The sequence below is a fragment of the Vigna unguiculata genome, chromosome 6 (genome assembly GCF_037176805.1).
Source record: "Vigna unguiculata cultivar grain cowpea cultivar isolate G323 ecotype 2 chromosome 6, ASM3717680v1, whole genome shotgun sequence".
NCBI classification, from domain to species: domain Eukaryota; kingdom Viridiplantae; phylum Streptophyta; class Magnoliopsida; order Fabales; family Fabaceae; genus Vigna; species Vigna unguiculata.
Genome location: NC_140797.1, coordinates 29,285,530 through 29,309,513, shown reverse-complemented (window position 1 = coordinate 29,309,513; position 23,984 = coordinate 29,285,530). Strand labels below are relative to the sequence as shown.

General features: G+C 39.2%; 1 protein-coding gene and 1 long non-coding RNA gene across 2 annotated transcripts; one reads left to right on the top strand and one right to left on the bottom strand.

Moving 5' to 3' along the window:
* Positions 1-933: 933 nt before the first annotated feature.
* Positions 934-1,700, bottom strand: LOC146885747 (uncharacterized). Its single transcript, XR_014995549.1, has 3 exons — positions 1,644-1,700; positions 1,291-1,524; positions 934-1,210 (listed from the first exon to the last, which is right to left on the bottom strand). It is a non-coding gene; the product is annotated as an uncharacterized LOC146885747 (long non-coding RNA).
* Positions 1,701-22,785: 21,085 nt separating this feature from the next.
* On the top strand, positions 22,786-23,292 carry LOC114188442 (uncharacterized). The gene has a single exon (XM_028077022.1). The coding sequence runs from the start codon at positions 22,786-22,788 to the stop codon at positions 23,290-23,292; it is 507 nt and encodes a 168-aa protein (XP_027932823.1).
* Positions 23,293-23,984: the final 692 nt, after the last annotated feature.

Below are 23,984 nucleotides of genomic sequence, written 5' to 3'. Positions count from 1 at the left end.
AACTCAGACCTCGTATCAACGATCCGACCAGTTAGAATGAAGAACAATGAGTTTCGAACCTGCTGTAAAAATTTCAGTCCGATCCAATGGTGAACGAATTTGCAACGCCAATTTTACGGTGGCAGCTCTGTGAAAAACGTGAACAAAATTTCCCTCTACCTCTCCCTCTATGGGTTAGGGTTTTCAGTGTGTTCTGACTCTATTGTTCTGTCTTTCTATTTATTTTGCAGCCCCCTCTCCTCTAGGTTAAGTGAGATATGAGCTTCTCAAGTTTTGGGCCTTTTCTCCACATAGGAAAGGAGCCCAATACCGAACAATAGGCATGCATGAATAACATGCCACTATAAAAAAAAAGCTAAATTGTGGAGGTTTTAATTTCGTTTAGCGGGGGTTTTTACCCTCCACAAAATAATTTGCAGGGGTTTTTCAAACCTCCATAGATAGGTTCCCCATAAGTTATTTGTGGAGGTTTTCTATAACCCCTGGTACCAGATTTATATTGTGGAAGTTTTTTAATGGATCTCCTATTCATGACTATTATTTTGTGGAGATTTAAAACCTCCTTTATTTCCATAAACTTATTTGATTCCAAAATTCCTATTTTTCATTTTTTTTGTGGGGGTTAATACCCTCTTCAATTTGAGGATTATACTGTAAAAATTTTAACTTGTTTCGTTTGTATTATTTAATTTGTAGATTTATTATTGTATTTTTCTTGCATTATTCAAATCTCATAAAAAAACAATATTTTGTTTGTAATTAGAATTTCTTACTATACTTGACAATGTATGTCATCATTTGAGGTACTTATATTTTTACATCAACAATATTTTTTGTAAACTTCAATCAAATACTTCAATCAAAGTGCTCAAATATATATCATTAGAACTTTTGATTCTCAAAATCAACATATTAACATAAAAGAAATTTAAATTGAAACAATTACAACTTAATCCATACTTACTCAAAGTTCATAATACACTAAAATAGTTTCATCCTAAAAAACATCATCAACACCCTAAATGTTGCTACCACCAGATGATCCTCTTGTACCTTAACTGTAAACATTTGAGTAAATGTAACATTTACAAAAGATATTCACCAATTGCCATGCCTAACTCATCAAAGTCCACAATGATGCGTTCCCCACGAGGTAAGTTATTTACTTCTCTGACCTTCACCTTAATTTTCTTGATAACTCCTTCTAAGTCTTTAACCATAAAACAACTTACTTAACCATAAGTAAAATTTTAAAAATTATGGTCATGTAAAAATAAATATGACATATACCTATTGCATGAACAGTCCAATATGATGAAGATTCACATTGAACATGTTTTGTAGATGTTTCGGGTTGCTGTGAGTTCTTAGTGGGCAATGAGGAATCTATTGGTGGTGTAGTGCTCATTGAAGTGTGTGATGAGGTTTCATTTGTTGGTGCAAGATTTATTGATGGTAAAGAATTAGCCGGAGGCTGAAGTGATGATTTCTGTGGATTTCGGAAACGCTTCACCTTTGGCATGGCTACATATATTTATGAGAAACCAAAAGTGAATCACAACAGTGAAAACTAGATATAAAGAATGCATGGGGAGAACTGTACCAATTCCTTAAAGAATCATGGTTTATTGAAACTTAATTACCTTTTCAGAAGTGACTGCCAAATGATGCTCCTTCAATTTCAGATTAATGAGAAGTCACTATGATTCTTGTTTATGAAAATCCATGCTGCACCAAATAAAAAGAACCATGAGTTGTGAATGAAGTAAATGATTATACACTATAAATCAGAATTTAATTTGGCTTATTGTGTTAAAAAATATGATTAATGATTGGAGTGAAATCAGGATCAATCAAACCCATGCAACAACTTACCGTAAAAGACTGAAATCACGAGTTGAACTGTTGAGCTCACTAGGATCATGCAGTCCAAGAGCTGAATTGAAGTTCAGGCAGACCTTCCTGAATGTTCTTGAGCTTGTTGATGTCATTCTGCATGAAATCCCAAGTTCCGCTCCCTCATTGAAATGATGTTAAACAAAACCATTAGAATCTGCAATCCAAAATTGAATAGTCGCACACCAAATTCAAATTGATAGGTATCCAGGAGGAGGACCAAAATAGTCATCTAGAAAGGAGCAATTATTATTATTGAGAGTGAAACGAATTTGAAATGTGAAGAAGAGAAGCGGTAGAAATTGGGGTCATGTTTACTCAAAGTTTTCATTAGCTGCATTGTTTGTGGGGTCGTGTCTCTTTTGTAATGATCGATTCCAATAAGCATGGTGCAGGGTGATGATGCTAGCTAGTATATTGAGTGCAATGGAATGAGTTTCTTTTGGAAGTAATTTACCTAGGTATTTAATATGGTATAAATTATTAGTCCTATTTTGCCTTTTGAAAGATTTTATTAATCTCATGTATTTGGAAATACTTTAGACAGTAAAAGGACTCCAATTACACTCTATTATCATGCTTGTGTATATTTCTTCACTCCATAGAACTAGGTTTACTTAATACTTTAATTGTAAGAATCAAAGAAAGTACAAATATTCTATTTTCTTAGGTTGTTACAATGTCATTATCTACAAATTTATATTTAACAAATAATTCTCAATTTTTAATACTTTTCCTGCAAAGTTTTATTAGAAAAAGAAGTTATATAATAGACATATACATAAGTTAATTTGTAGGTAATTATAACATCTCTGTTTGCAAATAATTTTAAATAAGAAAATCTACTTGTATTTGATGCAGAAATTTTTTACTATACAATTTTTAAATTTTCTGCTAAATACATTTTTTTTTTTATAAAAAACCAAATGAATTTCATGCCAAAAACATTTAAAAGAAGAATATGCATGAATTTCTTTCTTAAATATTTTCATACAAATATATGTCTGTAATCAGGATTTTTCCAGTAGTGTTGCTTCCTCATTCGTAGGGATAGAGACAGTCTTCCTTTCCTATTGCTTATCTTTATCCCCATTTTTGTAATTGAATCAATATACTACAGACTCATAACCACATTAAAAATTGTGTTATTTCAATGACAAGCTGTTGGTCAGAAGTAATAAAAGAAATATGAAATAATAGTAATGTAGAAGGATGCAAGTTTAAGAGTAGTGGTTGAACTACATCCCTTATTTTATATTATTGTTTGTATTCGTTAACAATGATTATTTAGACAAATGAATTTCATACATCTACCTTACTTTTATTTACAAAGCATTACAAATGGTTCTAGATATAAAGCATGGGAGATTAGTGTAATTTTCTATCAGGAACCCATAACTGAAATTTATGCTACTACCGGCTAACAGAAAAGATTACCACCAACCAGCTAGTAAAACATCAAATGTCCAAACTTTCCATGTAACCAAACCAATCCAAACCAACATAACTTTCCCAGGAATTAGCAATATTTGAAACTATTTGCAGAAGTAACTGAAAGGCCAATGCCCAATGCATAATGACAAAGAACTGAATACAGATTACAGAATATGCTCTAAAGGGAAATTTAGGTTTGTTATCATTGTTATAATATTGTTTTGTAAGTTTTAGTATTAGGATATACTTTAGAACAATTTTTAAATTTTCTGCAGAATAAAGACAAGAATAAAGACACAGATGGTAGTTGTTCTTCTATGTAGGCCACACAAATAATGCTAGTTTTAATAATATAGGCCACATAAACATGACAAATGACAAATGAATAAAGAGATAGAGAATAAAACCAGGATGCTAGTTGAGATTAGGTGATGAGTCCATTGACAGCTGCAAGTAAAAACAAAAGTGAAGAAACACATTAATTGACCATAAGTGATACTCTTAGAAACACATTGTGAGTATTTTGGAGCACCAATGAAACAAGTTTTGTTGATGAATTTTTGGGATTTAATTCACCAAAGAACAGTGAAAAACACATAACTGAAATAGTTTAATGAATTCTTGTATGAAAAATACACAACATGGTTTTGTTAATCAGACACAATACTGAGTTCTTTGAAATTGTTTTGAGTAAAGTTAAGGCTAATCGAAATGTAATATATATGTGTATCACTTTTATTAAAAGGTAACACTGGTTGTGAGTTGGGGGGGTCAGATATGATTATAACCATTTGCCAATTCATGCATGGACATGTACTCTCAAACCTGACATTGTTTTGAGCTCAAAATTTCTAAATAGGGGTCAAAGGTATCTCTGCTACTGCTTACATTTTATACCAATTCAAGCAAACTTTCAAAAGAGTCTCAAATTAATTAACAATTACTTTTTCCACCTCTATGGCACTTATTACAACAGATAACACTAAAAATTAAATAACCCATTAAAATATCATAGTCATTATTACTTTGAAACAGTACTGTGGATAACCAAGTTGATCAGTGAACTGGATTAATCTTACTGATAGAGATAGAATTTGGATTAGTTCACCAATTCTTATTAAAAAACACCAAAACCATCTAGAAAAATTACCGGAGTTTTGTTCTATGTGTGTGTATAATATATAAAGAAAAGTCCTAAAAATCAAGCAATATTTGGACTATGAGCACCAATTCGCCGACTAATGAGTAAGCCAATTCTAATCAGCTCCCAATGGATTAGACAAAATCATGAAAAAAGGGTCCAACTCAAACCATTACCAAGTGACAATAATGTCTATTGTGAAAAATGATGATTGGTGTGATTGTATTATTGATGATTCCATACCCAATATAATTGCACGAGCATCCTTTTTTTTCTATCTACAGAAACATGTACATAGAGTACAAAGTAGAAATACAAATACGAGAGAAATGGGGGAGAAGAAGAAAAGCACCTTCAAAAGCACCCACGAAGCTGGCACGACGGAGACGACACCACGAAGCTGGTGCCACGAAGATCGCTGCAATGGAGGCTACGACATGGCTTAATTGCGGAGTGGAATCGATTGGCACTCTGAACTTAGGTTTTCGACGGAGCTGGCGCGACAAAGACCGCGAGACGGAGTTGGCACGACAGAGCTGGCACGACGGAGACGACGCGGCGGAGCTTGCGCGACGAAGATCGCTGCAACGGAGGCTAGTACATGGCTTAATCGCGGAGCGAAATCGATTGGCACTCTGAACTGAAGTTTTTGAGTGAAAGGGAAAGATTCATTACTTTTTTGATTTGGGAGGGAACACATGAATTCATTAGAGCAGAATGTGTTGCAATCTGCAGAGGTCATAAACCTCCTAAAAAAAATAAAAAACCCTATATTATCAGCTTTTATAAAATCTATCATAATCTGTCTATATGATCTTTATTTGTGGAGGTATTTTTAACCTCCATAAAATGACCCATGCTATATATCTTTTTTTTTTTAGTGTGCAGAGACCCATATCAATTATTTATGTAAGAAGTTCCAAATTAACCAACTTGAGAGCGGCATTCAATGCCACCTTCTAGATCGTACAATAAAAAATGATTTTATAAGAGTTCATTTTCTTTTGTGTTTGTTGCGATAGAAACCTTTTCCAAAAATGCACTAGTGCAGATTTGACATTTTACTTCGCCTTATAGGCCTCAGTTACAGCTGAACCGAAGCCTATAAGGAGGCGGTGGCATTTTTACAATTTCGTCAGGCTTTTGGCCTCGGGTCTTTAAGGACCGAGGCAATAAAGGGGGCTTTAGGCCTCGGTTACAAATGAACCGAAGCATATAAGGCAGCCCAGTTTTCAAATTTTCAAAAATGCCACCAGCATCAGGCTTTTGGCCTCGGTTCTTTAAAGACCGAGGCAGTAAAGGGGGCTTTTGGCCTCGGTTATTAATTGAACCGAGACCATAAAGTCAGCATCAGGCTTTTGGCCTCGGTTCTTTAAGGACCGAGGCAGTAAAGGGGGCTTTTGGCCTCGGTTATTAATTGAACCGAGGCCATAAAGTCTGTTAAAATTCCCAATTCGCGAACCCTAACTACTATTCATCGTCTCCCAAACTCTCTTCTCTCTGCGCGAATTTCTTCGCTCTACCACCACCATCACGCTCCGCCTCCGTCGCCGACCAGCATCTGCCATCAATAGTCGTGCGTCGTCGCCTCCGTCGCGCTGTCCAGGTTCACTGATTGCAAATCACCTCCCGATGCGGGTCAGTTCGAAAACTCTACGCGAACTTCGCTGCCACCACCACCACCGCAGCTGCACCATTCACGGACCTCACAATGCATTGTGTTCTCTGCAACAGAACCAGTGACAACCATGGCAACACCTCGCACCACCGTGACCTGCCATCAGCACCTGCAATGAAACCAGCGCATCCTCACACAACACCACCATGGGAGCGCGAGTCATCTTCACCAGACGTGCAATTTCGCACCACACAGATCCATGTGAAACAGCAGAAACCACTACAATAGCGCGTCATCATCACCACTGCAACGGTGAGCGAGAATGAGCCAGAACAGCAGCAGAAGCCATAGCCACCACTGCGAAGACGAAACAGACGCTATGGCTTCGATTCTTTCAGACTCGAGGCAGAAAACAGACGCTATGGCCTCGGGTGATAACCGAGGCCAAAAGGAGGTGCCTTTTGGCCTCGCCCCAATATGCCTCGGTTCTAAAACCGAGGCAGAATCACGAAAGTAACCGGGGCCAAAAGCCCTCACTGCACTAGTGATGGTAACCACCAACTCCACTGGGTATTCAATGGATCTCATGAAATGCCCTTTTTGAAGACTAAGAGTTCAAGCCTTTGCCTCTCATATTAGGAAGAAGTGAGAACAGTGTTGAGAAAAACAAGAAGGTAAATGCCATTTCGTTAAAGCTGACAATAGAACTATAGTGGGGAAGTTGAAGAACAAGAACAATGCAGATATTCGGTCACGGAACGGAAAACCATATGCCTAAATTGTTTTTAGGATGACGTGAATAATTGCAAATTTAAAGAAAAATAATACGTTAGTTTTATATCGTGTTCGTGGTGCATCATATGTTTAGTTGAATGGAATGCTTTTATGATTGATTGGAAAGACATTTTTCTCTTCACGTGAATCGCATATAAAAAAAAGGTTTTAATTAATAACAATTTTACTATTACGTGAAATCTAAAGTTTAAATGTTCAGATGTTCTTATTTTGGTAGACGTATGCGAGACCCCTTTTCTATTTAAATTCTGTTCTAAAAAGGGGCTTGGGCCTGACCCTTTTAAGAGTCCAGAGTCAGCACATTATGGGGACCCCCAAAACCCCCTCACAACCCCTTACTCCTCCATTCTGCTTCTTTTTACAGAAAATAGATTCCTCCCCTTCCTCAAACTCTAGAGCAGCAGCTCTGCTAGGGCACAAGTTTTTGCCTCCTCAAGTTAGCGAATCTTCTTTGTTTAGAGTTGCCTGAACTCATATCTCCAAGTAAGTAGACCCTAACCTTCTTTTTCCAACTGTCTTGTGGTGGCTCTACCTAGGGTTCATCCTAATAACCCTCTTGTATTTTTGTGTGCCAATATTTCTAGCTCCTTAATCTGTTTCTAGAGCTGTGGTGCTCTCCTTGGGGTCTTATTTCGTTTGGCTAAGCTTGAGTAAGGTAATGGAAGCTAAGGTTTCACATTATTTCTATTTTATGTGATTAGTGTTTTGTGGAATATGAGACAAGATTGGGAAAAAACGTTAATTTTTGGTGTATTTCAAAGTTAGGGGTTCAAATATTCATGATAAAGGAAGGTATCCTGAACTCTAGAAATTATTCACGCTCACATAAAGTAGAATAATTTATGTGGTGAGAGTGGCAAGAGGTTGGGACATATTGGGCCCAAGACATTAGAGGATTAACCTTATGTGTGGTTGGGTGATAACCCCTTGCGTCTAGACTCTGCAAAGTTTAGAAGCAACACAGGCGCATACTTCCTTTATAATTCTATATCAAGAGTATGATCCGGATATTGAGTCATAGAGTCTTGAAATTGTATGCTTTCACATGATTTGGGTGCCTACTGCTTTGTTTGTTGATGAAGGATTATCTTGTTTTCTTTTAGAGTTATGAATATGGTGAAGTTGTTTAAGAAAGATTTTTGAAAATTCCCACTGGACATTAAGATAGCAAGCTATCTAGATGTGAAGGTTCATTTCTCAAGCTCATGAAAGGAAGAAGAGAGTTGGATTCATGCTTAAACCCACATGGATTCAACAACACTTAAATAACAAAAATGAAAGAAGAAACATTAAAAATGGAAAGCATAGAAGATGAATAATGGAAGAAGCACGCCACTCATAGTGGGGGATCTAAGCCAATCAAACCCTAGAGATGAGTGATGGTGCTACCACTTGCAAGCAAGATAAGGCAAAGGTGAGTTCACTTCTAGGAAGGAGAGCTCACGACAAAGAGATGGTTGAAACACAATAGTTTATAAACAAAATGATCAACCCTTTTACAAGACAAGGAACACCCTTTTAATAGGAGTTCATAGGAGTCCTTTAGCAAATACAAAAACATGAGAAATGATTGGTGGATGCATTCCCATGAAGATTCTAGGCTAAAAGAGGAAGGAGACCAAGTAGCCTTCAATGGAATAACCCAAAAAGGCAAAAAGAGACAAGGTACATGTCTACTTTTGCTTTTACTTTATGCTTTTTGCTTTCCTCTCTCTTCCACTTCATCCATGTGCTCCAATCACCATATGCCACCTAGCCATGCTCTACTTTCTCTTAATTACCTACAAAATAAGACAAACAAGAATTAACATGTTGGTTTAAGTTAATCTAATCTTGGTCAAAAGGCCAACTTTGGGTCAAAGTCAACAAGTCAACCAAAATAAGTCAACTAGAAACAAACTTAGGGAATTCAAACTAAAGTAATGCAAAACAAAGATAAAGATGATGGAATAGAAGACTCCCCTCTAGACATGATTCTAGTGATCCTTCTTGAGGGAGCTTCTAAGGAGGTGGTCACGCCTTCATCATCCTCCCTTTCCTGGAGAAAATTCGACCACGAATTCTTAAACCCTACATCAAAAGGAGAAAAGTCACAAACATTGAATGAGTTACTTATGTTGTAGCTTGGGGGTAAGTCTAACTCATAAGCATTGTTGTTAATTCTCCTAATGACTTGAAAGGGGCCATCCCCTCTAGGGAGGAGTTTATACTTCCTTTGAGTAGGGAATCTCTCCTTTCTCAAGTGAAGCCAAACCCAATCTCCCTCTTGGAAGATGACTTCCTTTCTCCCTTATTACCATGCTCTTGTTGTTTCTTAACTCTCCTCTCAATGGTTTCCTTGACTTGCGAATGCAAGTCTTGGATGTACTTGGCTTTGGCCTCCCCATCTTGGCAAGTCCATGCCTCATGAGTGGGTAGGGGAAGGAGGTCTAAGGGAGTTAGGGGATTGAACCCATACACAACCTCAAAAGGGGAATGAGAAGTAGTGGAATGCACAACCCTATTGCAGCAAACTTTATGTGGGGAAGAAGTTCCTTCCACTCTCTAATGTTTTGCACTATCATACATCTCAACATTTGCCCTAGGGTTCTATTAACCACCTCGGTTTGGCCATCACTTTGGGGATGACAAGTGGTGGAGAAAAGAAGCTTGGTGCCAAGTTTACCCCACAAAGTTCTCCAAAAATGGCTTAGGAACTTGGAGTCCTTATCACTCACAATGGACCTAGGTAGGCCATGTAGTCTCACCACTTCCTTGAAGAAAAGATTTGCAATATAAGTTGCATCATCAATCTTATGGCAAGGAATGAAATGATCCATCTTAGAGAACCTATCCACCACTACAAAAATGGAATCCCTACCTTTTTTTGTCCTTGGGAGGCCTAAGACAAAATCCATAGAAATGTCAACCCAAGGTTGGAAGGGATTGGCAAGGGAGTATAAAGACCATGGGGTTGGACTCTAAACTTGGCTTTCATGCATGCTATGCAACTCTTGCAATGCCTATCTACATGCTTCCTCATGTGAGGCCAATAGAAGTGTTCCTTTAAGACTTCCAAAGTCTTATTTGGCCCAAAATGCCCCATTAAACCTCCCTTATCTGCCTCTCTAATGAGTGAGGCTCTTAAAGAACCTTGGGGAATGCAAAGTCTCTTGCCTTTGAAAAGATATTGATTGAGAAGGTAAAAGTCTTTGTAAGCCCCTTGGTGGCACTCACTAAGAATGGGGGAGAAATCAACATCCTTTGGATACAATTCCTTAATATGATCAAAACTAAGAAATTTAGTTTCAAGTATGGAAAGGAGGGAATGCCTTCTTGAAAGTGCATCCATCACAATATTAGCCTTTCCTTGCTTATGTTTGATAACATATGGGAATTGCTCTAAGAACTCTACCCACCTAGCATGTCTCTTGTTTAACTTGCCTTGGCTTTTCAAAAATTTGACTGACTCATGGTTATAACATCCCTACCGGATATTATGGTTTTAAATAATAAAATAAAATAAGAAAATAAAGTCTCATTAATTATAAATCCATTTCCCAAAAACGAGGGAAATTTCAAACTTTTATTACTTTAATAATAATTCAAAATCCAAGAACATAATTACTCTTATAATTTTCAAATAGTCCAGTATTACTAATAATTACAACTTATTTGAAATCATAAAGACAATGTAAAAACTCTGAGAAAAACTCCCCAAGACTAGCCCCGCTCCGGCTCTACGTCTCACCAGATCTACTTGCAACACCATTTGCTCACGTATACCACGTATACGATCATCACCAAACACAAGCAGATAGGGTGAACTAACAAAATAAACATATATATATATATATATATATATATATATATATATAGTACAATTATATATAATACAATCACGCCAAAGGATTTCCATCCTTTGATTTCACATCACATGGCCACAACCATGTGAACCGTGTTCTACGTCTTCTAGTGATTACCTCAAGATGACCTACTGCCATACCTATCGGCCACAACCGATAGAGCACGTGCGGGAAACCATTGCTACAGATCATACACTGTAACGCCAGGTGGAGTTCCCATATACGAACATAATTCACAACGTCCCTAGACTACCAAACTCGCCAGTCAACTATTGAGGATGGCAATCTATCTGGACCCATCCGTACTGGCCACAACCAGCACACTCACACCGACAACACTCGCCAACCCGAGCTCAACTCAAGGGTTCCTCGTGTTCATCCGCCATCCCAAGCTCAACTCGAGGGATGCCATTCCTAGCTCAACTCAAGAAATGCCATGTGCTTAACCCCTATCCCGAGCTCAACTCAAAAGGGATACGTTCCGAGCTCAACTCAAGGAACACTAGCAAGCCGACCTTTAAGATATCCTAGAAGTCGTATAGATCACACACATCATAGCAAGCATAACACTAATCTGCTACAGCAAAATCACATGGCGGGGGACACGTACTGCCAGGCATTGCCGCTTCCAGATCGCTTGGTGGGGGACACGTATCGCCAAGCGCTAAGTGTCTTAGTCTTCACTGCCACTGCAACTATCGCCTGGTGGGACTTCCCCTGCCGCCAGGTGCCACACGCCTTAGGATTCACTGAATTGTAGACTCCGCCTGGCACACCCCTCCTTACCGCCAGGTGCTACACCAATACTTGCGCAATATTGGTTTTAGTTCAGGTTCAAGCACACTTCACACATGTTACTCTCAGTTGCTCTCATTTGCTCTCATTCTAGAGTACCCCTAATGAAAAGCATTGCCATCTATAATGTTCCAGGCCTTATAGCATCTCACATGTGCATTCATCCCCTAGTCATATAGACCATCCCAAGCATGCTCAAACACAATATAAGCAGCAACACTCTAACAATTTTAAGCACATGATCTTATGCACCAATGCAATTTAATATTGACACCCATGCCTTCACCAAACCAATTCTCCAAATGTGACTAATCCAAATGAACATTCAAATTGATAGATACTTACCACAACCCAATCATGCTTCATTAGAAGTTACTAGTAATTATCAAGAGGTTATTCATGCATTTTAAAGACTCCAAAATCAGCAATATTGAGTAACGTATATCTCTAGCTACTGACCTCCAAATAAAATCTCCACCGTTCAAAGTTAAGAACCACATGTTATGGACCACCTGTCAAAATTTCACCTAAATTGGACGGTTAACGAACCGGGAAATACAGTTTTAGAAAACTACACAAACTAGAAAAAAGTGGTGGCGCTTAGCGCCCAAAAGTGGAAGGTGGCGCCTGGCGAGACTGTACTACCGTCGGGCGGTTCCTGTTGCGCAAAAAGTACAAAAAACAACATTTTTCGTGAACCAGAGCACCCCTCAATATCTGATATGGCGCCTGGCGGCCTGCCCCATGCTGCTAGGCGGTGCATACTATTTTGAGCAGTTTTTTTTCCCGATTTTCAGCACCAGCACAACTCTTCTCTCCAACAATTCCTCCAATACAATTTCTCCCACACTTCCCATTATTTAACAATCTAATTATAGTACTCTTTCCATTTCATAATAGCAAATTACCCAAATTCAATTTCTGCTAATTGATTCCTTAAGCAACAATTCCCAATTCATCAATCCTAGAGCGTCCTTACACTGTTTCATTCGACTATGCCCGAAAATACATTAATATCCCCACTGTTTGACATCACACCCAACCTTTAGAGAGTAAGGTTAACTTTCCTTCTGATCAGATTCGACCCAGCACCCAAAAAACACAAAAAATTGACCAATTAGCTCCTGTCGCCTGGCGGTTCAGTTAATATCGCCAGGCCCTACATCCAAAAACCCAGAATTGGGTAAAAATTCTATGCATCGTCTGGCGGTCGGGAATGTACCGCCAGGTGGTTCTTCTCATAAGAACCCAGAAACATGAAAATCAGATGAGTCGTCTGGCAGTATGCATAGCCCGCCAAGCGGTTTCTGGAATTTTTCCAGAAACACAACAATTCATGTAGAAATAGATAATACTCATGCAATTTGTACTACAGATCATGCCATTATTCACCCATAATACAAATAACGAGAAAAAATCCCCTAACCTGGTTCCTTTGGCTTAAATTTTAGAATTGTTGTGAATTCTCTCTTGACCCTCAATGATCTCCCTTTGGCTTTCTCTCCCAATTCAGCTTCAAAGCTTCACTCCAACCTTACTACTCTCAAAATTCGTGTTCTGTTTTCTGAGTACACTCACAGCTTGCTAAAACCCTTCTTCTTACCTCACATTGGCCTGTTAAAGGTGCCTTAAAGCTAGATAATTACCAAAAACGAATTTAAGGTTTAATGGAAATGTTTATTATCATTCATTGATTCTTTATAGCCTGTTTTCCAGCCTCCCATGGCTACCCATGCATCTAGGTTTCCCTTAACCCTTCAAATTCAAGCCAAAAACCAAAATAGCAAAAATAAAGTTTAATTTGGGTTCTCCAAGGCTTGAACCTATACCATACAAATGCCAAATCAATGTTCAACCATTTAACCAATTCATGTTTCGTGATGACTAATATAATTAAATGATTATATCATTTCATAATCATGCTCAACATATATTTAAAAATAAAAACAAATAAATAACACACAATTGGATTACATAAGACTTGAACCCAAGTTCTATCACACAATTAAAGTACTCTCAACCACTTGAGCTAGTACTTTTCCACATCATATCAATCTGCATTAAATGCCTTAAAGGCTCATACTACCCTCATTTATTAAATAATTATTTAATTAATTATTTAAATTTCTCGGGTCTTACAATGGTCACTATGTATCACAAACTCTTTTGAAAGAAGATAGTGTTGCCAAGTTTGCAAAGTCCTCACAAGAGCATAAAGCTCTTTGTCATAGGTGGAGTAGTTAATGTGACTCCCCTTGAGTTTCTCACTAAAATAGGCTCTGGGTGTCCTTCTTGGAGAAGCACGACCCCAATACCTACATTGGATGCATCACACTCAATTCCAAAGGTTTTGGAGAAGTTAGGGAGGGCTAAGAGTGGTGCATTGATCAATTTTAGTTTTAAAGTTTCAAAAGCCTTTTCTTGATCTTTTCCCCACTTATAGACCACACCTTTCTTGACCAATTCATTGAGAGGGGCGGCTATGGTGCTAAAGTTTGGCACAAATCTCCTATAAAAACTAGCCAACTCATGGAAGGACCTAAGCTCACTCACATTCTTTGGGGGAGGCCAATCCTTGATGGCCATCACTTTTTCTTGGTCCACATGGACCCTATGTTGATTTATTTTGAAACCTAGGAAGATCACATGATCCATCCCAAACACACATTTCTCCATGTTAGCATACAAAGATGCCTTCCTTAAGGTCTCTAACACACTCCTTAAATGATGCAAGTGATCATCTTGAGACATACTATAAATGAGAATGTCATCAAAGTACACCACAACAAACTTCCCTAAGAACTCTCTAAGAACATGGTGCATGAGTCTAATGAATGTACTAGGTGCATTGGTCAAGCCAAAAGGCATGACTAACCACTCATATAATCCAAACTTAGTCTTGAAATAGGTTTTCCATTCATTACCTTCTTTGATTCTAATTTGATTGTAACCACTCTTCAAGTCTATTTTGGAAAATATGGTTGCACCATGTAACTCATCAATCAAATCATTTAACCTAGGAATGGGATGTCTATACTTGATGGTTATTGTCAACACCAAATTTCGTCCGGGTATGAAATAAAAATTTTAATTTAAAATAATTAAAAAATACACAAAAAAATTGAATATTTAAGTGAGTATAAACATATATTTCTTTTTTTACTTTTTATCTTTTTTTTTTCTTTAATATTATCTTGCTTTACTTTTATTTATTTATTTATCTTTATTTATTTTTATTTTATTTTATTTATTTTTTACTTTATTTTATCTTATCCTTTTTATTTTATCTTTTTTATTTTTTTTTGCGTTATCTTATTTTATTCTCTTAAAAAAAACATATAAAAAAGTATATAAGAAAATTAAAAAAAAAAAAAGAAATGAGAGCCAATTGATTTGGCCAGTGGTTCTTTCCCTCCTTCGCGCAACAAAAAGAGTTCAAATTTTGTTTCTTCTCTACTTTTGGGTGTCTTAGCACAAAAATAGAAATGTTGGATATCTGTGTATCATTGTAGCACCCATGACAGTCGTAGCAGCATAGGTATAAGGTGGCTGGAAGCAGAAAGCCGTTGAGAAGGAGACACAACTTACTGGCACGAGAGATAACAGAAGAGAGTTGGCAGAGGTAGCAAACTCCCGAAAGAGAGAAGGGAGAAAAAGAGTAACAAGCAGCTGGAACAAGGAGAACAAAGACTCGAGACCATCAGCAAGCCAAGGAGACCCGAGAGGTGCGACACCTCTAATACTTTAGTGAGCATGCTGCAGGTGTGTTAGGCATGGTATGTTTCATTTCCAATCTTGAAAGCCATGAACGAATATGACATTATTATGTTTGCTGCATTTTATCTGTGGGAGCCGTGATTCAAATATACTGCAAGATTTTGGTAATCTCCATTTTTTCCCTCTTCACCGTATTCATTCATCACCATACTCATTCATTTATGCTCACCAACTTCTCACACACTTCAAGGGACACCAAAACATGTTGCATTCTCATGCATAACCACCGAGACAATCGAGAACAAAACTCACCCACACAAACCCTCTTTCACAACAAAGATTCACTCACTTCCACCAACACGCAACTCGCACACAATTAAGCCAAAATCCATCTCGACTTTTATCTTCAATCACATATTCATACCTTCATCCAAGACCAACCTTTCTTCCTTAACAACACCACTCTAACCTGCAAACAGAACACACCAGACAACAAACAAGCCCCTCAACCCATCATCTAGCCTCAAATTCATCCTTCTCGCAACCAATCAAACAAAAACAGCAACCCAAACTCTATCCCCCTCAACCATCATCAACACACCAAAAAAGCTCATTCTCCATTCAGCGGCCACATACCAATTCCTCCAATTATCACGCACCATTCCACCATCTCACAATCAATCTCTCTCGCCATCATCAGCATCACGCCCTCACCTCCATCAACCACAACATGTTCTATATCTCTCATTCTTCCATTAATCTCCCAATTGTCATTTTCCACTATCATCAACCTTCAGCTTCAACCCCTGCATTCACACCCAAATACGAATTTGTTTCCCAATCATTAACAACCCAGCACCACTCAGAACACAGAGATTAAAATAGAAAAACAATCACCGACGGCAGAGTGTGGTCACGTGACGTTTGTGGACCTAGTCGCGGTGTGGTTGGCGTGGTGGTGACGAGTCTTAGACGCTACGACACCTTTCTCTCTCACGGAAAGAAGAAACAAGAAGAAAGAAAGGCGATTCGGGAAGCTTGGCAGCACCAGCGGTAGTGGCGTTCACGACGGTGGTCACAGACGCTGCATCAACGACAGTGGTGTTCACGGTGATGGTCACAGACGCTATGTCAACGACATCTTCAAGGAGAAACAGCCCTTGTCTCGCACGCGGGAAGAAGAAACAAGGAAAAGAAGTGACTCAGGTGGCTTGGTTCTTGCCGGCGACACCGCCGATGGTGACTGGCATCGACAGTGTCGTCTCTCGCCGGTGGTGGGACGTGTAGTGGCGGCACGGGCATTGTGGTATACAGTGATGGGAAGAAGAGCTGCGTGCGTAGAGAAGTTAGGATCTTAATTCAGGCTCTAGAAAGAGATGGGGTTGAACACTTTTGCTCTGTGCACCTCCCATTTTAATATCTGCACCTCCCCTGTTTGTAGAATCGAATAGCTTTGTGTTTTGGCCTTCATTTACTAATTGCACCCCAGTTTTTACTGTTTGCACCTTTTCAGCATTTTCACCCCATTTTCAGTTTTTACCTCCGCACCTCTCGTGTTAATTTTTACACCTCAATGTGTTATGTTATGTTTCTCATTTCTTTTCGTCCCGCACCTCCAGTTTCTGATAACTCTACACCTCTATGTTTACTAATCTTGCACCACAATTTTACTTACCCACACCCCTATGTCATTGTGTGTTACTTTTGTTGAGTTTGTTTACTTCTTCATGCACCTCCTACATTACTCAATCACCCTCCTTTTTTTTATATTCCACTTTTGTCTTTTTTTAATTAAATTTCATCTTTTTATAAAATTACAAAAATTACAAATAATAGAAAAACCCAAAAAAAAAAGTCCGCTTTCATTTTTATTATGTTTGTCTGGCCGCTCGCGTCGCGTGACACTTTTCCCAAAGAATTCAAAAATGATTTTCTTTCCCTTTTAGTGTCTGTTCGACCGCTCGCGTCGTGTGACACATATTTTCAAGTAATTAGAAAATACCAAAAAAATATAAAATTTCAAAATAGAAAAACATCATCAAACAAGCTTTAAGAACTACGTGATCCTTGATTCTCCCATGTGAGATACGTAGGAGCAAGGCCAGTCCTTGTCAGGTTCACCTCCAAAAAGTCAAATCATTTTCTCAATTGTTTTCCAAATATATTTTAAAGAATTACGTAACCCTGATTTCTCATTTTGAATGAGAATACGTAGCACCAAGGTCAATCCTGGTCGGGCCCAAAAAGTTAAACAAAATATTTTTTGTTTCATTTTAGCATTGTTTTCTTATTATTTTTGGGGAAAATTAATATTTTGAAAACCACATCAGCTTTGCATTTTTAATTAAAGGTACCGCCCTCGGGCGGGCACGGTAGGGTGCTAACACCTTCCCTACGCGTAACCGACTCCCGGATCCAAAATCTGGTTTTTTTTTTTTTTTGCAGACTTGTCTTATTTTCATGGTTTTCCATAATTTTCCAGAATAACTATGGTGGCGACTCCAAATCTGTTTTCAAACCCGTTTTCTTTTTTGGTTCGTCATCTCGTCGCGATTTTGGTTGCGACAATTATGTTGTTGATAGCCCTACAATCTATGTACATTCTCCATGTTCCATCCTTTTTGGGGACAAGAATCACGGGCATTGCACAAGGACTTGTTTGTCCACTTTGATCTCACCTTCCTCACTAAGCCAAGAAAGCTTATAGGGCTTGGCATGAGGGATGGTTTTCAAGCCAAGCTTGTCAACAACCCTTGTGCTAGCCACATTAACACAACTTCCATTATCAATTATGAGGGAGCAAGTTTTGTTGTTGATTTGGCACCTTGAGTGAAAAATATTTTCTCTTTGGTTTTCAAATTCTTTAGGCACTTGGCCTAGCATGCACTTAACCACCAACAAACCTCCTTCATTAGGTTTGATTTCATCCTCACTTGAAGATTGGGAAGAAGTGTGGGAGGAAGAACTTTTTGGGGAGGGGGGAGAAGAATGTTCACTTTCAACCTCTTCTTTAGGGTTCAAGATCATGTTCCTTTTTGTTGGGCAATTTGAAGCAATGTGACCATAGCCCAAACACTTAAAACATTTTATGGAACTAGTTCTTGAACCTTGGGAAGAGTTTGTACTTTCATGGGAGGTCCTAGACGAATTGGTCCTAGGTGGGTGGTCTTTGGAAAGAGGTTTCTCATCCTTTCTTTCTTTTCCTTTCCAAGTTCTAGAGAGTAGTCATTGTAAGGAGTACTCCTCTTGGCCTCTTGTTTCTTTTTCAATTGACTTTCAACTTTTAAGGCCAAGTGTAAAATTTTGTCAAGAGTAGAGTACTCATACAACTCTACCACATCTTGAACTTCCCTTCCAAGACCACTCACGAATCTATCTACCTTTTCTTCTTCACTTTCAAATTGGAGTCCTACTTTGAGAAGCATGGACTCTAACATTTTAAAATATTCATTCACACACATGGACCCTTGTTGAAGCCTTTGGAGCTTCAAAAGAGTCTCCCTCCAATAGTAGGAAGGAACAAATCTAGCGTGCATCAAAGTCTTAATGTCCATCCAAAAGGACGCGAGTGACTCTTGGTTAATATTGTCCATAGACAATTGATGCCACCATGTCATGGCATAATCCTCAAATTCAAAAACTACCAAGTCTACTTGCTCTTGATCACTAACTAAATGAATATTAAATATTTGGTCCACTTTTTGCTCCCATTCAATGTAGAGGTTTGGATCATTCTCCCCCTTGAACTTTGGAATCTTGATTGGTGGAGGTTGTCTTTGTGGGAGTTGATTGTGCCTTCCACCACCATCATGGTCGTGCCTTCTTCTTCTTCCACCATGGCTAGAGTCCTCGGAAGAGGACCTCCTCCTTCTCCTCTCATCTTCTCTAAGCTCAAGTCTTTGGATGTGCTCTTGTAGGAAGATCTCACTTTGCCTCTTATCCGCCCTCAATTGATCAAAAGTTTCTCTTTTACTCACTTCAATCTCACGTAGGATGTTGGCAAGGGTGATTTGTTCACTTTCTTGGGCCATAGGAGTCACCATGGGAGGGGAATAAGGTGAGGCCGATTCCTCCTCCTCTTCTACCTCCAAGATTGGATCCATATTCATGTTCCTACACCAAAACTCACCAAAAACCGAGACAAGCAGGAGGTTAGATAATAAACAATGCCAAACCCGAGACCAAGTGTGGTCTTCTCAAGCACCCAAGTGTTTTTGATCACACTCCTAAAGCACACAAGCAAGGCTAGCACTCAAAATCCTTCCAAACAAGTGAAAACATCTTTAAAGAGATGAAAACCTTTCAAAAGCAAAACAAGTGGCTCAGCCACAACACTCTAAGTAAACAATAAATGAAAACAAATAAGACAAAACAAAGATTACTTAAAGACAAGAAAGCAAAGCTCAAAAACAAGAAAGTTTAACTTCTAAGGAAATTTGTTTTAAAGACAAAACTTCAACAAGACTAAAGCAATGAAAAGCACTTTTAAAGACTCTATGGAAAGCATTTGAACAAGCCAAGATTATACCTCAAATTATGCATACACCAAGAAAGATCATAACCAAGTTAAAGCATTTCACTAATTTGCCAATATCACCCAAAATCTAAGTATAAAATTTGGTAGCATAACACCTAGTAAAAATGGCCAAATGGATTCACCAAGCAATGCAATAGCTCTCGGCCAAACTATTTTTGGTCATGAAAACAATTTTTCTTTTCAAAACTTGGTACTTAAGATGATGAGAAGGATATTTTAGGGTGTCTTGAACACTTAGTTCCTTAAAAATTAGGTCAAAATCAATTTCAAGGAACATACAAGAGACTCAAGAAACAAGAACAAGTAAACTCAAAGAAGCATATGACAAGAGACTCAAAAGTAGCTAGGAACATTTTAAGAAGACTTTCAACATGTGAAGAAAAATTTTGGCATGGTAACACTTAGCAAGCTCTCGGCCAAGCAACATAAGCATCAAAATTTCATGTTTTCACTTCACCAAGCAATATATATCAAGAGATAGGGTTTTTAGATACTTTAACCTCAAGTGAAGTGGAAAAATTATGTGCACACCATCTTGAACATCAAAAGGCCGAGAGGTCTCCAAGCCAAACAAGCCACCAAAACAAAGGTTAGCACAAGAAAAACACCATATTCAAGATAACCTAGGTTCTAGATACCAAAATGATGAAGGATTATCTTGTTTTCTTTTAGAGTTGTGAATATGGTGAAGTTGTTTAAGAAAGAATTTTGAAAATTCCCACTGGACATTAAGATAGCAAGCTATCTAGATGTGAAGGTTCATTTCTCAAGCTCATGAAAGGAACAAGAGAGTTGGATTCAAGCTTAAACACACACGGATTCAACAACACTTAAATAACAAAAATGAAAGAAGAAACATTAAAAATGGAAAGCATAGAAGATGAATAATGGAAGAAACACGCCACTCATAGGGGGGGATCTAAGCCAACCAAACCCTAGAGATGAGTGATGGTGCCGCCACTTGCAAGCAAGATAAGGCAAAGGTGAGTTCACTTCTAGGAAGGAGAGCTCACGACAAAGAGATGGTTGAAACGCAATAGTTTTAGAAACAAAATGATCAACCCTTTTACAAGACAATGAGCACCCTTTAAATAAGAGTTCATAGGGGTCCTTTAGCAAATACAAAAACATGAGAAAGGATTAACTAGCAAACCCTAAACCTACAGTGAGAGTCATTCTCGACCAAGTGAAGAGAAATGATTGGTGGATGCATTCCCATGACGATTCTAGGCTAAAAGAGGAAGGAGACCAAGTAGCCTTAAATGGAATAACCCAAAAAGACAAAAGGAGACAAGGTATATGTCTACTTTTGCTTTTACTTTATGCTTTTTGCTTTCCTCTCTCTTCCACTTCATCCATGTGCTCCAATCACCATATGCCACCTAGCCATGCTCTACTTTCTCTTAATTACCTACAAAACAAGACAAACAAGGATTAGCATGTTGGTTTAAGTTAATCTAATCTTGGTCAAAAGGTCAACTTTGGGTAGAGTGGTCCCCATGGTCTGAGTTATGGCTCACAGTTGAGCCCTTTTGAAGAACTCTTAGTTTGTTTTAAATTCCTTGCCCCCTGAGCAATCCTTTTGCAAAACAATAGTACTCTTGTGTTATGTTTTATGGCATCATGGTGTTCCTAAACTTTCATTCCAAGTATATTATGGATAAATGTAATAGTTAGTACATGTATGCTTCATGTCATGTGCTCTTTTATATTATAATTATGTGATGCTTAATTTTAGTAGATTACTCTATTAGAAATGGGATGTCACATTTTTATGGTATCAGAGCCTTCGTTCTTTAGAGTCTATGGGCTTATGTGCTTGCCTCGTTTTTGTTGTGCCTTTCTAGTGTTGTTAGCTAAGTTTCTAGTCTAACAAGTCTAACTGATGGTTCTTTTTGTGTGTCCAATGATATGGTACCCCGCGTGTGACTCCTCCTCCACCCCCTCAGGGCGATGGGCAAGACCTCGTAAGAGCGATTGAGGCTATGGCTGCAACCTTAACACAACAAAGCAATGCCATGATGCAACAACATGAGACATTTATGCAGCGCCAACATGCCTCTCTTAAGCAGCAACAGATGGTGATGCAGCAGATAGAGGCTGCAAGGCTAGCGTTTGAGGCTGCTTAGAGGCAGCATATGGAGGCCCTCCCTCAGTTGGAGGAAAACATGGCTGGTGCTCTTGTGTACGGTCCTCACCCCCAACCTCCACCCCTTGAATGGAGCTTGGAAGACTTCTTGAAACATCAGCCGACTAAGTTTGATGACAAGACGAGTCCCGATCAGGCGGACCAATGGATGAAAGACATGGAGTGCATCTTCGATGTCAAGAGGTGCCTGAATGAGAGCAAACTTGCATTCACCGTCTACATGCTCACAGGAGAGGCCAGCACTAGTGGGCCAGCATGAGGCTGGTCATGGAGGATAAGCATGAGCAGGTTACTTGGGAGGCATTCAAGAGGAAGTTCCTGTCAAAATATTTCCCAGATAGCATGAGATACGCTAAGGAGGTGAAATTCCTTCAGCTTACACAGGGAGACAAATCAGTGGCCGAGTATGCCGAGAGGTTCAAGCACTTGGGGCATTTCTATACGATGCCACTGGATGAGGAGTGGCGATGTAGAAAGTTTGAGAATGGACTGCGGGAAGATATCAAATTGATGGTGGCACCGCTTTCCATCAAGGACTTTGCATCTCTAGTGATGAGAGCTCGAGTTATGGAGAGGATGAAGGCTGAGGTGGAAGCTCAGCAAGGTCAGCAGCAGCAGAAGGTCAGTGGATCATCTAGATCCAGACCAAGAGTGGAGGAGAGGAAGAAACCTTATGCTAGCCCGCAACCTCAAGTGGCTAGGGGTTTTACATCTCAGCAATCCTCAATGCCTAGATGCTATTAGTGTAATGGACCACATTTGAGGAGTGCATGCCCACCGTTGGCTGGTACACAGAGGTGTCATGGTTGTGGGAAGACGGGACATTTGATTAAGGATTGTCCCTCCTCCATAGGGACTATGCCGAGGCCCCCGACTCAAACTCGTCAAGGGAGAGGAGGCAGCAGGCCTCAAGCACTGGGCAGAGTCTATGCTATGACTAGGACAGAAGCAACAGGCTCATGTAATCTTGTTGTTGGATGTTGTGTGATTGCCGGGAAACCCCAATGTGTGCTATATGATTCTAGAGCGACACATTCTTTTGTGTCAGAGTCTTGTGTGCAAGAGTTGGGTCTGCTGGTTAGCGAACTACAATTTGATCTTGTGGTGTCTATGCCGGCATCTGGGTTAGTCAAGACTTCGTCAGTATGTGTTAGGTGTCCAGTGGAGGTAGAAGGGCACATGTTTAAAGTCAATCTTATATGCCTACCTCTACAAGGCTTGGACGTGATCTTGGGAATGGATTGGCTCTCAGCTAATCGCATTCTCATTGACTGTCAGGAGAAAAAGTTGTTGTTCTCCAACTTAGAGGAGCTTGAGTTGTTGTCCTCTCAGGGTGTCTTGAAGGAGATTTGGAATGGTGCATAATGCTTCATGATTTTCGATCAGTTGGAGGTTGAGAAGGAAGAAAGGATAACAATGATACCCGTGGTCCGGGAGTTTGAGGATGTATTCCCAGGAGAGGTACTAGGCTTGCCTCCGAGAAGAGAAGTGGAGTTCTCCATAGATCTTGTACTAGGAGCGGGTCCAGTGTCGATAGCTCCTTACCGCATGGCTCGTGCAGAGTTGGTAGAGTTAAAGAAGCAGATAGAGGAGTTGCTTGAGAAACAATTTATACGACCTAGTGCTTCACCATGGAGAGCTCCCGTGTTGTTGGTCAAGAAGAAGGATGGTGGTTCAAGACTATGTGTGGACTAACGTTAGTTGAACAAGCTGACCATCAAGAACAAGTACCCCTTGCCTAGAATTGACGATCTGATGGATCAGCTGCATGGGGCATCAGTGTTCTCCAAGATCGATCTGCGGTCAGATTAACACCAGATCTTGGTGAAGGCGGAGGATGTCTAGAAGACTGCCTTTAGATCCAGAAACGGGCATTATGAGTATGTGGTTATGCCTTTTGGTGTGACCAACGCTTCAGCCTTGTTCATGGACTACATGAATAGGATCTTTAGGCCGTTTTAGATAAGTTTGTCGTGGTCTTCATAGACGACATACTCATCTATTCTAGGACTTATGAGGAGCACGCCGAGCATCTGAGGATAGTGCTTGAGATTCTG

Coding starts and splice junctions, on each gene's coding strand:
- LOC114188442 (XM_028077022.1), top strand. CDS start 22,786: ATGCCGAGGCCCCCGACTCAAACTCGTCAAGGGAGAGGAGGCAGCAGG.